Source organism: Dermacentor andersoni, chromosome 7 (genome assembly GCF_023375885.2).
Source record: "Dermacentor andersoni chromosome 7, qqDerAnde1_hic_scaffold, whole genome shotgun sequence".
Classification (NCBI taxonomy): domain Eukaryota; kingdom Metazoa; phylum Arthropoda; class Arachnida; order Ixodida; family Ixodidae; genus Dermacentor; species Dermacentor andersoni.
Genome location: NC_092820.1, coordinates 167,633,787 through 167,646,687, shown reverse-complemented (window position 1 = coordinate 167,646,687; position 12,901 = coordinate 167,633,787). Strand labels below are relative to the sequence as shown.

Sequence of the window (12,901 nt, the reverse complement as noted above, 5' to 3'; positions counted from 1 at the left end):
ATTTTCGCAAGGCATACTTTTGCAAACACGCAAAGTTGTGATGTCAAGACTAGTAGAAATTATTGTTATATGAAAATAGAATTATACATTCGTGTTACTTGACCTATATTAGTTTTCTGACGTACTAAAAGTACGTTCGAAGCTGAGGTTGCGGCTGATTCAACTTCAGGAGGAGGGCGCAGCGCCGCAACAGCTGATGAGCGTACTTTGAAGGGACTGGAGGACACTGATAAGTCTACATTGTCTGACCAGTTAATGACTAGCAGTAGTAACTTCGTTCGGTAGCGCGTCTGAACGCGACAAGATGAGTTCAGCACTGACGCGCGCGGTCACTAAGCTCTTGCGAGCATCGAACGCCGGAGGAGTAGCGAGAAAACTTCACGGCAAACCACCGACGCCCGCTTTGGGTATGAAAAGTTTAAGCAAAAGAAAAGAAAGTGCGCATTTGCACTTGCCTGCACTGCATCTGCTTGCAAGCGATTCGAGGCCTGAGAGGTCGTTTGCATAAAGGCACATGCAGCGCGCGCCGGAATACGCGCTCGTAATTTTCGCGAGCAGGGTTGGCGCGTGGAGGTTAACATGGCGAAGTCTAGAGGATCGTGACAATACGTTATTGTTGTTTTTCTTTTCTGGTTACAATAGGTGTCGTCAAGCAATTGAGCAAACGGTCCATCGTGATCGAAGCACAGGCAAAGTCTGCGGAGACGAAGCTTCTCCAGCAGCTCAGGTCTCGAATATTGGCGACGGGGCCGATCACCGTCGCCGAATACATGAAGGAAGTCTTGACCAATCCCATGTCCGTACGTAATACTGGCACCCGTTTTGTTCTGTGGCTCGAAGAAAAAAATCGCGACGAGAACTAAACCAGCCACTTCCTTTTATTTCTTTTTCTCTATATCTAGGGGTACTACATGCATCGGGACGTCTTCGGCAGTTCTGGGGACTTCACGACGTCGCCCGAGATCTCTCAGATGTTCGGAGAGGTGCAACAGCTCGGTTTCTTTTTTTTTTTTTCGTTCGGCAGCCATTGGGCTAGCTTAAAAAAAAAAAGAGGAAAGAAAGAGCTGTCTTGTTTGTTTATTTTGCAGCTGGTTGCCGTATGGTTCCTCAACGAATGGGTCAAAGCGGGAAAGCCGAAGCCGCTTTACATTGTGGAGCTGGGTCCCGGACGCGGCACTCTCTCCGATGACATGCTGCGGGTCAGTTTATAAGTCTTTGAGAATCGCATTTTCAACGTAATCGCATTCATTTGTTACTCAGTTGCCGCGTGTTCCTGACGCAGGTTTCTGCAAAGGGAATCCTCGGGCTAGAGCTAACGTTCCGACGAGATTTGTTTTTATCAGGCCCCGATGAAAATTCCCATAATCGAAACGTTGGCTTCCAGCTTGCAACATCAATTCTTTGATCACTGTTAATCGCTTAGTCTCCCGTATTCCTGTGAACCCATTGCCTTGCACAAGTTTCACACTGGTTCTGTGTATATGTGTTGTGCAAAAGACATTGCCAGTCAGATGAAATAAGATTAACAATTGTAGCAGTTATTGCTAGAATGATAGCAAAACAACTAATTGTTTTGCATCCCTACAAAACTACCTCCTTTTAATGCGGCATTCTACAGCCAAAACATGCAAGTGTCGACTAGTTACATGGTTTGGTTTCTTTTCCTTCATCGATTTTAAATTTGGCCTCCTTCGAGTTTGTGCAAGATATGTTTTGACATGCCTTTATCTTGCAAATCTTGGTTGTCAGGCATGGCATCAGTGGTATCCTTGCAACTTGCGTATGTTGAAAGCACTGTCACACTGAAGGTTCTGCGATTCGATGCAGGTGTTCTCCAAGTACAGTGATGCCATGGAAGTGGTGTCCTTACACCTGGTCGAAATCAGCCCGCACCTGAGTCAAATACAGGAGCTCAAGCTCTGCGGAACTGTTAGCGTGGTGAAGGACGTGTTGGAACATAACCCAGTCACCCTACGTCTTCCAATAAAAACTGACAGCGAAGAGGTGGGTTTTCTTATTTTAAAATCTTTTCTTAAATATGATGCTCTTAGAGCATGCTTAATGGCATGCTTGGAAGTAAGCCGGCATGGGTGCAATACGATGCATAACCCAATATACCTTGTGTAGTGGCATTGTGCTTGTGCTACCATAAGCTGTGCACAAAATGTTTTTGCAAACGCCGTTCTTGACCACAGATGAACGTTGACCGACTTCAGTACCAGTGGCATTCAGTTAAATGCAACAAGGTGCTCCAACACAATTGCACTGGCACACAAGTACATTTGAGTTATTGGGATGTACAGTGCTCTTGCTATAAAACTGGCATGCTCACATCTCCCTAGACCTGCATGGTAAATTGACTTCAGAGCCATGTTCTGTTTTGCCTTTAATTTTACTTGTGTTATTACAGCTTATTTGTATTTTGGTCAAGCATGTAATGGACACTCACCTAAGCAGAAAGATAAAAAAGAAAAGCAATGTTGTTGGACTGCTGTCGTTTCCTTGTTTGCATCCAAGAGTAATGCACGAAGGCCCCACCTATTTATGCTCTAGGTGGGCGTAAAGTGAAATCACGCATAGGTTACCCTGGACCCCGCCTATCACGTGAGCAGTCGATTGTGTACGTAATTGCCATAAAAGCCAACGTGAAGATAGATGCTCTTCTGCCATTTCTACAGCAGCCCAGTCAAAACAGTGGTTGATGTTTTCACAAATGGTGCAGCACAAGAACACTAACCATTGCAGTGTTTTCTTTAGGCATATGGTGTATGCACCGTATTGTATGCTTGCGGTGACCGTCTTTTGCAAACAGCATCTCTCAGAGGTACCTTGCTGTACAACATGCAGGCGACTTACAAGCACAGCATCACCAAGCATGGTGTTCCTGTCGGCTGGTATAGACACTTGCACGATGTGCCGCACGGATTCTCATGTTTCATTGCCCACGAGTTCCTGGATGCCCTTCCTGTGCACAAGTTCCAGCGCACTCCTGAAGGGTGGCGAGAGGTTTTCATAGACCTGGACGATGGACCAGGCCCACACCATCTACGCTATGTGCTTTCTCGTGGACCTACTCCGGCGAGCTTCTTTGCCAATGTGAGTAGCACACAACTGTATGATTGATTGATTGACGGCATTTAATGTCTTAAACAGGTACTGACATGTTTCACTTGACGTTTAAATTAGTTTCAGGATGTATGCGATACATTTTAAATACCATTATTTTCATCGGCACTTTTGCTTTTGATGCAGTATCTTTCCATGCACAATTGTGCACACAGCGCCTAAAGGGGACATCCTTATTTCTTGTGTGTGAGCATGTATGAATTCATTATATCCCGTTTTTGTTACAGCCATGTTCGTTATGTCAAGGTTCAATAGTATCACTGGATTTTGCAACATTATCTTGGCATGATGCAAAATGCATGAGAACAGTGGGACATGTGGCATTACAAATTTCCTGTCCTTCTTCTTACCCTAGGTGACGGGTGAAAAACGGGACCACGTTGAAGTCTGTCCAGAGGCTGGCGTTATTGTCCAGGAGTTGGCGCATCGCATGGACGAGCACGGAGGCTGCGGGCTTATCGTCGACTATGGGCATGATGGCGATAAAACGGACACTTTCCGAGTGAGTGCTGTTTTTGCAGCTCATCATCGTTGTGTGTTCACCAAGACATTTAAGCCACAGATTGCGAGAACTCTGCAAGAGAGTTGCGGCAGCTGCACGTCCACTACTGCAAATGTAAATATGCTGGTCCAACCAGTACTGGTACATGTGGAAGGGCTGCTAGAGGGATAACTCTTTTTGAAGTTTTGCTTTTAAATATAACAGTGCGAAGAGAAATTGGATGTGTCCAATGAAGCATCTGAATGTTGAGTAATCTGGAAACACTACTGTGTTCTGGATCAACGTCACTATTTGTGTTGAAACAGTGAGGCAGATGAAATTAGGTAACGTTCTACACGTAATGCTGTTGCTACCAAGAATGCGTCTGATCAAGACTGCTGCTGTTTTGAACTTTCTTGGCAAGGAGTTTGGAAAATTTATGGTAGAGCATGGAGAACATTGACAGTTGACGAGTAGTCTGGCAGCAATGAACAAGGCCTGCCTGGGTGCTACACCAAATGGCACCACCAACCAGGTTCACACAAGTTTGTCTGGATGTCGTATTTGTACCACAGCTCTTGTTGCATAAATCCGTAACTGTTTTTGACCATCCTTCACTTGACATTGGCTGATCCAAAGTCCTGATAGTTCAAAGAAAAATTTCTTGTCGCTAAACGTTTCAATGAATATGGATCAACTGCGCTTATCATACCAGGCAGCAAGCATACATGCTTTTGTTATTGCACTTGCAGGCATTCAAGAACCATGCCCTGCATCCAGCGTTGTCCGAGCCAGGCACAGCAGACTTGACTGCGGACGTCGACTTTTCTTATCTGAGGCGAATTCTCAAGGACAGAGGTACGAAGGCTTTCTCTAACACTCTTTGCTGCTAGCACCTTTCCAGCAGCTAGTATGCGTACTGACTTGAACAAATGCACTGTTTCAGCACTGACATTTGGCCCCATTCCCCAGGGAGACTTCCTCAGAAACATGGGCATCAACATACGCCTGGAGGTAAGCTGGGCAGACCACATGATGCACTTTTATGGGTAGCAAGATCTCGAAATATTTATCTTCACGAAATTTCTGTGCAGTTTTCCCAACAACCTGCAGCATTAAAACAGCACAAGTCTAAGCATTCTGTTAAGGGTACAATCATATCACGTTTACCTCTTTGTCCTTCCTGTATTCTCTTGCATTGCTTTTTAACCTGAGGTTACTGAAAAATATGCATAGTTAAAAGCGGACATCACTTTCATGTCACAACAGCTGGACTTGCTTTGCTCTGACATAGTGGCAAGAGTTTTAGTGCTTGCTTAATCGACATGAACAAAGCATGGTTTGGTATCTGCCACCAAATTATGGCAGAGTAGCCAGCAATATGAATGGGAAATCTTGAACGAGTAGAAGATCACAAATAAGGCACTAACAGCTGGCATTTGGCTATGTGCCTTAAGAGATTACTTAACACACTCGTAACTGGCATTGACAGTAGCTACATGGTGGAACCCCAGTACATAACAAACACAGATATAGTGATTACGATAAAACAAATGTCGTCTCACATGCTTACTTTTAAGAATTTTTTCCCCTGAACAATCAGCTCTTGGAATCAACTTCCCCACGACGTCATTGAAGTTGCCTGTAGCAACAAATTTATTGCAGGTGCTTTCTGTCATCATAATATTCTATCACACATGCATATAAATGTTTATTTATATCCAACTGTAATGCTCAATGTGTGAATGTAGGTAAACAAATAAATAGATGAAGCATTGATAGCTGACATCAGCATGTAATGGATACATGCTTATAACAAAGTTATCTTCATGCATGCGGATGAGAGCTTGTTTGACTGGCACCACAAATCACGTACAGCAAAGTCCACAGCTTTCCTATGTATATATATTGTACACTGTAAGCTTTTGACGAGAGTGTTAAAATTAAGAAAGAAACATTGGTTACAGAAACTTTTGGCCAACTGTCCTCCTGAGGCACGCCAGGACTTATTAACGGGCTACGAAATGCTCACGAATCCAGAGAAGATGGGAGAGCGGTTCAAGTTCTTTGGCATCTTCCCAAAAGACATGCAGGAGACTCTCAACGCCAATCCTCCAGCGGGGTTCCTTGCTCCTTCGTAAGAGTCGCAGTCTCACACGGACACTAACGGTGAACTACTTTAGTGGCTGGGTACGTCCGCATCTGCTGACCCTCTTGGGAGGTGCATACTTTGCCTTGCATTACATTTCGAAATGTTGATATCGGCCACGATTGGCCTGATGTTGCGCTACGTTTTGCCATAATCGAATCTTTCAAGAACAGTCCAATGAATGCCACCATTCCATTGTTGGCCAAAACCAATCACAGACTGTAGTCGCTGTCTCAGTATTTGTGTATGAAAGGGAAAGTTTTACGTCCAACTTATTATGCAGAGGACTGCCTTTCCCAACTTAATGCTTTGACCATCCAGATAGCAAACACTGCAGCACATTTCCAGCTATGAACAACAGATAATGTGAGAGGGCGCAGTCCAAAAGCGTACCTTATATATTTCTTACCTTTTTTTTAAGACACTCCTACAACTGTTCATGTTCTTTCAAGAGGCATCCCTAGTGGTCAAGCCATACGTGGTATACAGCGTCTTAGTCATTACATCTAGTGCCATGTTGTCGTATCCCCTAACACCTTCGGGTTGGTAAGGGTGGCAGTGCTTACTGCCTCTGTGTGTTCTCTAAAGTTTCGGCAGGCATTTACCCTGAAATACTTTGAAGGAATGTCCAGTATCATTGGTGTTCCACTTAGCAGTGCATCACGTACTACATAACTGCAGCATGTTGCGATGCCAAAGAATGGGTCAGCCAGTCATTTTGTACGCAGCAAGAGGCAGTAAGAAAATAGTAATCTTTAATATTTTGAGACATCTTACACTTGGTTCAATCTCTGTGCGCAGAGTATATATTCCCACTTACCAAGTCAGAAAAAATATTAGGTGGAAGTTTTATATGACTGTGCAAAATAAAAACAAAATGCCTTACATCTTGCTCCCTGTGTTTGTGTTGCTCTTCCAACACCGTTGTGTTCAAGGCATGTGAAGTTAGCAACGCTAGTGATATTTAAAACACCCTAGATTACTGCTTACTCCAAAGAGAAATGCACAATTGAACATCTCGATCCTCAGATAAGCCTCGGCAATCAAGTTTTGTCCTATTCATACGTTTATACAACACCACTTTATACACATACACACGAAAAAAATAAATGTGCAGAGACTGCAGTTATCTACGTTACGTTGGAAACTGCAGTCCCGACACATAAGGATCACTACAATCTCTTGCTCTAACAGGTTGTTCCCACAGTAAGCAAGTTCTTTTGTGCTTTGGTACAACTTCACTCCACAATGACACTGATGTACTATTGCCATCAGATTTCACTTAAGCACATGGCTTGCATAACAGTCAGCACTGTGGAGCATTGACTGCTGGATCTGAGTCATCGCCACAAACCGGTATCCGAAATGTAAACTGTAAATGTAATCAATCATTTCACCAGCCGTTGTATCTACACAGTGACTACATCCATTGTTGGCAGGGGAAATAACTTGGATCCAGCGGCCAAAGCTCCTCAGCACTGGCTGTGTAGCAAGTTACACCATTGTGCGTTTGAGTTAGGTCTGATGGCAACAGAACACAAAGCCAGTGAAGCAAAAGCAACAGATGCCTGATGATGCATCATGCTCCACTTTAAGATGCAGTTACCAGCTTTAGAAACAATTTTGTCCCTGGTAGAAGATAACTAATACAATACAAGAACACTAACACAAATAGAACTGGTTCAAGCTGTACCCCAAAATTCCATGGTCGCATGCGTCTCTGGTCAACACGCACATTGTTTTCGTAGTAGGAAGGTTCAGAAAACATTCACCACCAGGCCTGAGCTGCTTGTCGAGCCAGCTGCGCCTCGCGGGGTGTAAAACGGAGACCCACGGCGATTGCATTGAGCATGTGCTTACGCGCTGGGGCTTCGTTGCACAGCAAATACTGCAGCACTACATTCTTGAGGTACTGTAGGTTCACCTTGCCACTGTCGCTGGGTCCAGGCATGTGTTCTAGCTGGGACAGGCGCAGCCTACGAGAAAAGGTTGCATCAGGTATTCAGCAAGAGTCCTCATTCCCACACAGTCTATGCTGTGGAGAAAAAGTGACTCGTAACCAACTTTTTTTTTTTTTAACCACAAATTATCGGACTGACTTTGACTTTGTATGAAGTGCTCTCACATGCCCTGTGGAACGAAGGTGTTGCCAAGAAGTTAAAAAAAAAAAACTGTGTACTTCTGGGACAGAGTGCTGGAATTCATGCAATGTCAGCCAGTGGATACCTGGTAGTGTTTCACTCACATTCTTTAGCCTTCGTAGGCCTCCAGATCTGCATTATCTTACTAATACAGTGCAGTCCACTTATAACGATATCGAGAAAGACGAAAAATATGATCGTTATAACCGATGATCGCTATATCTGGACTGCAGTTATTAAAAAAAAAAAACGCTGAATATACCTTTGCAGCTCCGAACTCGAATTCGCTACTTGCTCTAAAGAATAGATGATGTAGAAAGTAGGCCGTGAAAAACAAACTATTTCTAGCGCCAATGACTGCGTCAAGGGTTAGGCACGCCGAAATAGTCCGAAATCTGCACTTGCTTTTGCGGCAGCTTCAGCTTCACAACCGCGGTGTGCATGGATTCCAGCTGCTCCGCAAACACTGCCGGCAATCCTTTAGCATGCATGAAATCAATTAAGGAGTCGATCGACGACAGTGCACTTTGCGTGGACATCGAGGTCGGGGTCAAGGAGCCACTGTCAATCTTGTTGTCACTGTCGCTGCTGCCGTCGCCACCGTCGCACAACTTTGCCGTCTGTCATGACAGCACATCTTCGGCAATCGCCTCGTCGGTGACCTCATCGCAGAACGAGGCAGCACTGTCTGCAGTCAAAAACTCCTCCTTCGACGCACCACCTGTGTCACCAGTAGGAACGAGCTCCCAGAGCTCGGTATTGTCAGCGGCTTCCACCGTGTTGGTCTCAGTGGGTTGGGGAAGTTCGTCCTTACGCACAAAGCCCGCCTTTTCGAAGCAATTATGATGAACCACTGGTAAAGCGCCTCTTCAACATCGGCGTACAAAGGGTCTCTAACCCTTTTCCGCAGATCGGCATGGCCGCTGATAGCTCCTGCCTTCACAATCGCGGTGCTCCCGGTTTTCAAGATGGTTGATATCGTTAACTGGGCGAGCTCATACTTCTTCACAAGGGCACTCACCTTGAAGCAGCATCGAAAGTCCTGCAAAATATCCATCTTCGTGTCAAGCGACACAGCTTTGCGCTTTGTCGGCGCCATCTTCGAACCGGGTTGAACCGTTGGTTGAGAGAGAGAGAGAGACGCGGGATGGGCGCCATCGCACCGCTTTGCTTGTCGCTTTTTTTTCTTTCTCTCTCTTTCGGAGCGACTGTGGCGGACGCATCGCTACTAGATAGCGCGCATGAAGCAGCTAGCGCCATGTTGTGGCGCGCTGCGCCTACTCAGCTATTCTCCGGTGCGCGGGTGGGGTGGGACGCGCTGCACGGTGATACGAACTTACGGAGGTAAACATCGCCTCGTCTCAACATCGTTCGTTTCAGGGAACTAAGCAACGCAAATGTTACGATTATTTGGCACGGAAAACGCCGTCCAGACGGCAAAATTTTTATCATTATATCAGATGTGCGGTGAATAACCTATCGTTATAAATATTTTTTTCCCCATAGACCTAATGCATAAAATGACACTCTCATGTCGACCTATCGTTACAACCAATGTATCGTTATATGTGGTATCGTTATAAGTGGACTGCACTGTACAGCACTCTCTATTAAAAAAACTTAAGAAGGCCTGCATTGCATTCCACTTCGTCGTAGTCGGCACAAGATAGCTCAACTAAATCAGATAAGCTCATGTTCCTCTTGCACTTCAGTCTCATACCCACTACATGGAAGTGCCCAAGCTGTGTAAGACTCCAACCTCTGCTGCAAGCAAAATGGTCACATTCTTTTCTTATTTGTACAGCAGTAGCTGGTTGGGTTCCTTTGGTTCTTGTGCCAAAAGCTATCATTATCATGTCATTGTGGAACAATAAAATAAATGCTGAAGGAAAGTAGTCATCACAGAGATTTAGAAAAAGCCTCCTTCGAGTTGTCGTGCTCATTGGGCCAGCTAATAATGCCGTTTTGGGTAGCAGTGTTCGGATGATCCCTCACCTCAGTGCTTCCCTCTCCTGGGCATCCTTCTGCTCTTTGAGTAGCACCGACCTCTGCAGGTCCCTGAGCGCAGACTCCACATCCCTCTTCTCCCTCAGGGTTCGCAGGAGCTCGGCATCCTTGCGGGCCAGCTCTTGGGCATAGTGCAGCAGCTGCCACTCGGCCTGAAGCAGAATGTACCAACACTCGTTCTTCTTCGACACCGGGTACATTCAAACATTATTTCAACAAAGTTGCACCTGTGGAGGCACTCTTACCTAGCGCACCTGAGACCCCAAACATCAAATAAGGAGAATAAATTTGTTATATCCAATATTCATAAAATGTCAACATTGGCAAGAAACAATTTAGATTAACTTTGTGATATCCAATAATTCATTATAGTGAGGTATTACAGTTCTTCATTCAGCTTCAACTCCCTGTTCCTAACAGCCCTATATTTAGAGACACAAGATTGCGTATAGGCAGATGAGAACTATCCATAATTATAAAGCACATTCATATCGGAGAGCAAGTGCAGTCTATCACAGTGACGAGTAGGATTAGAGTAATGCCTAGATGAGGGCATCAATGACTGCACTGACAGTGACCTTTAATAGATCAACTTCCGTTAATTCTACCTTGATGGGACTAATTTATTTAATTATCCAGCGGGTCAAATTAAAGAAAGAGGCAGAAAGAATACCTTCCAAACACACCCGTGGTTCATTTGGCACTTAATTACTCGATTCAAACGCAGACCTTGTTATTTTGGTGTTACAATAGTACAGGCTACTGCCACTTTAACAGAACGACGGAGTTGATGCCCACCCACCTTACTTCTGCCGTCCTTTGAAGCAAAGCCCAAATTCTTCGACAGCAACTCAGAGAGAAGGGGATCCAAGGTATCGCCCTGAGCATCGGAGCTTCCGTCCCGGTCACCTGAGACATCCTGAAATGACAGAAAATAGAGAGCTTCAGTTTGTCCACAACCTTCTTGCCATTTGCAGACTAACAGGTTACAAGACGTTGGCGGAAAGCTCAGCCAGAAAAACTCCGAGTTATTATTGCAGTAACCAAGTGTATTCTACTTTGCTGCTAGTGTACATTTTCAGCAGCGGCATAATCGTGAATATGTTGCCCTTTTAAAAGTTTTTTTGACAAGGACAGTCACGGGACACGAAAACGTGCCATAAGACTGCGGTTAGATGAACTATCAAAAGATGTCGCTACCAGTGTCCAGTAACTTGGTACTAGTATTATGTAAATGCCATTGCATATACAGAAATACTCAAAACACTAAAACTCTACTGAGGAGCTCCAGAACCTGCATCCTGAGTAACAGAAACCCGAGTCCAAAATTACTTGTATTGTTTTCGCTTCTACCACATCAGTCCAATCCCCTACTAACACTTTGTTATTATTAATAATGGCCTCACACATGCCGCATTTACAACCACCCTTTATTCCCTGCTCCATGCCAAAATGGCTCCTGCCATCTTCCACTACCCTCCTCACACCTAGCGCCACTCTGTATTCAATGCAGAAACAGTAGGCTCACACTGCAAGTTTCCGATTCTTTTTTCCCTCGAACCTCGTGTGTTCCTTTACCATGTGGGTAAATACAGGAAAAAAAAGTGACGCAGACGTTGAGAAAATAACATTGTTTCAGAGCGGTGTTGACAAAAATTGGATAGTCGAGAGGTTCCATCGTACTGAAGAGCACTCTACTTTCCGTTGACTATATACCGCCATTTCGGGACCATTGTCAGGAGGAGTGATCTGAGCTTGGGATAGCCACAGTGCCGTATTTCACTGTGCACAAGTAAAAGCAAAAGAAACAAGCGCTCCTATTGGCTGACATAGATTTGAATCATTGGCGTGCACACTGCGTGCATTTTGACAGCGGCGAGCTGTGTATTTAATTGTCCTGGCTAAGTTTGGCAATCACGGTAAGATGCATTGCTGGCTCGCATTAGTTTCATTAATGCGTCTAAAGATGCAGAATTGGTGAATGTACTGTTCGAAATGGCAAAGTGGTTGTCTGGGGGGGGGGGGGGGGTGAATGGAGAGAGGAATAGTTGTCTGCCGCTCGAAATTCCTGGGTCTGCATGATAGAGATGCTGTGAAAAAAATGTGTTTCTTCGCAGCTGCGGCATGCAGACTAAAATCAAGCGGTCCAATCAACATGTGCCTGTTTGACCAATGTAGTGACTTAAGACAGGTCAACGTTGCACAGCTTCACTAGAAGAAATTTAAATTTCTTGCTAATGCCATGGTCTCCAATTGGACTATTGCTCCTGACTGTACATTTATTTTTCCTTCGTGTGAATGGAGATGCAATGCTGTCATTGCACCTCCATTCAATGGTAAAATGCTTCAATGGTTACATTCAATGGTTACATGCTACTTTGAGGTCTCAAATTTGGACATGACGTATGCATGAAAAGAAAAAGCCATTGAATCTGTCTTACTACAATGGAATTCGAAACAGTTTTTAATCAGTTAATCAGAGGCCAAACTTTGTGTCAGCAGGAAATAATAAAGAAAAACAAATGCCGCCTGTCATGTTCGTCAGAATGACAGTGCTGGAAGTGGTGCTCACCACTGCCAAGCCACTGCTGCTGACGGCTTCGCGCTGCGCCTGCCAGTCGTAGCGTTGGTTCTCGGACTCCAAGCTGGCAAGTGTGGCGCGCAGTGCCTGCAGCTCGCGATCCTTCTCCTCCACTAGAGCCAGTGAACGGTCTCTTTGCGCCTGCATCAGGGACTCCAACTCCGATAGCTTGCTGCTCCAACGCTGTTCCAGGCGCTGCCGCTCCTGCTCGTGTTGCAGGTCCGCATCTGACAGGGCACGCTGCGTGGGAACAAAAAGACAAAACGGAGCGGTCGGGCTGAGGGAGGTGGTAGGAAGAAAATTCTGACAAGTAAAGAGGGAACTGGTACTACAGAATTCCGTATGACCCGCATGAATTTCTTATATTACCTGGAGGCTAAACTTCACCGATAGCACAACACACTTCTTTTTCTTTC

At 45.0% G+C, this 12,901-nt stretch overlaps 2 protein-coding genes across 2 annotated transcripts in view; one reads left to right on the top strand and one right to left on the bottom strand.

Annotated features, from left to right (window-relative positions):
• The first annotated feature begins 162 nt into the window (after positions 1–162).
• Positions 163–6,641, top strand: LOC126533078 (protein arginine methyltransferase NDUFAF7, mitochondrial). Its single transcript, XM_050180297.3, has 10 exons — positions 163–407; positions 643–800; positions 903–983; positions 1,089–1,199; positions 1,828–2,004; positions 2,848–3,096; positions 3,482–3,628; positions 4,360–4,465; positions 4,554–4,621; positions 5,575–6,641. The coding sequence occupies exons 1-10, from the start codon at positions 305–307 to the stop codon at positions 5,746–5,748; spliced, it is 1,374 nt and encodes a 457-aa protein (XP_050036254.1). The 5' UTR covers positions 163–304; the 3' UTR covers positions 5,749–6,641.
• The window catches only part of GCC88 (GRIP and coiled-coil domain containing 88 kDa), a 25,429-nt gene continuing 19,017 nt past the window's right edge, over positions 6,490–12,901 (bottom strand). Inside the window, exons 12-15 of the mRNA XM_050180292.3 lie at positions 12,477–12,725; positions 10,707–10,823; positions 9,893–10,056; positions 6,490–7,732 (exon numbers count right to left, since the gene is read on the bottom strand). Coding sequence (XP_050036249.1) covers positions 7,525–7,732; positions 9,893–10,056; positions 10,707–10,823; positions 12,477–12,725 — 738 coding nt within the window. The 3' untranslated portion in view covers positions 6,490–7,524. The remainder of the gene's footprint in view (positions 7,733–9,892; positions 10,057–10,706; positions 10,824–12,476; positions 12,726–12,901) is intronic.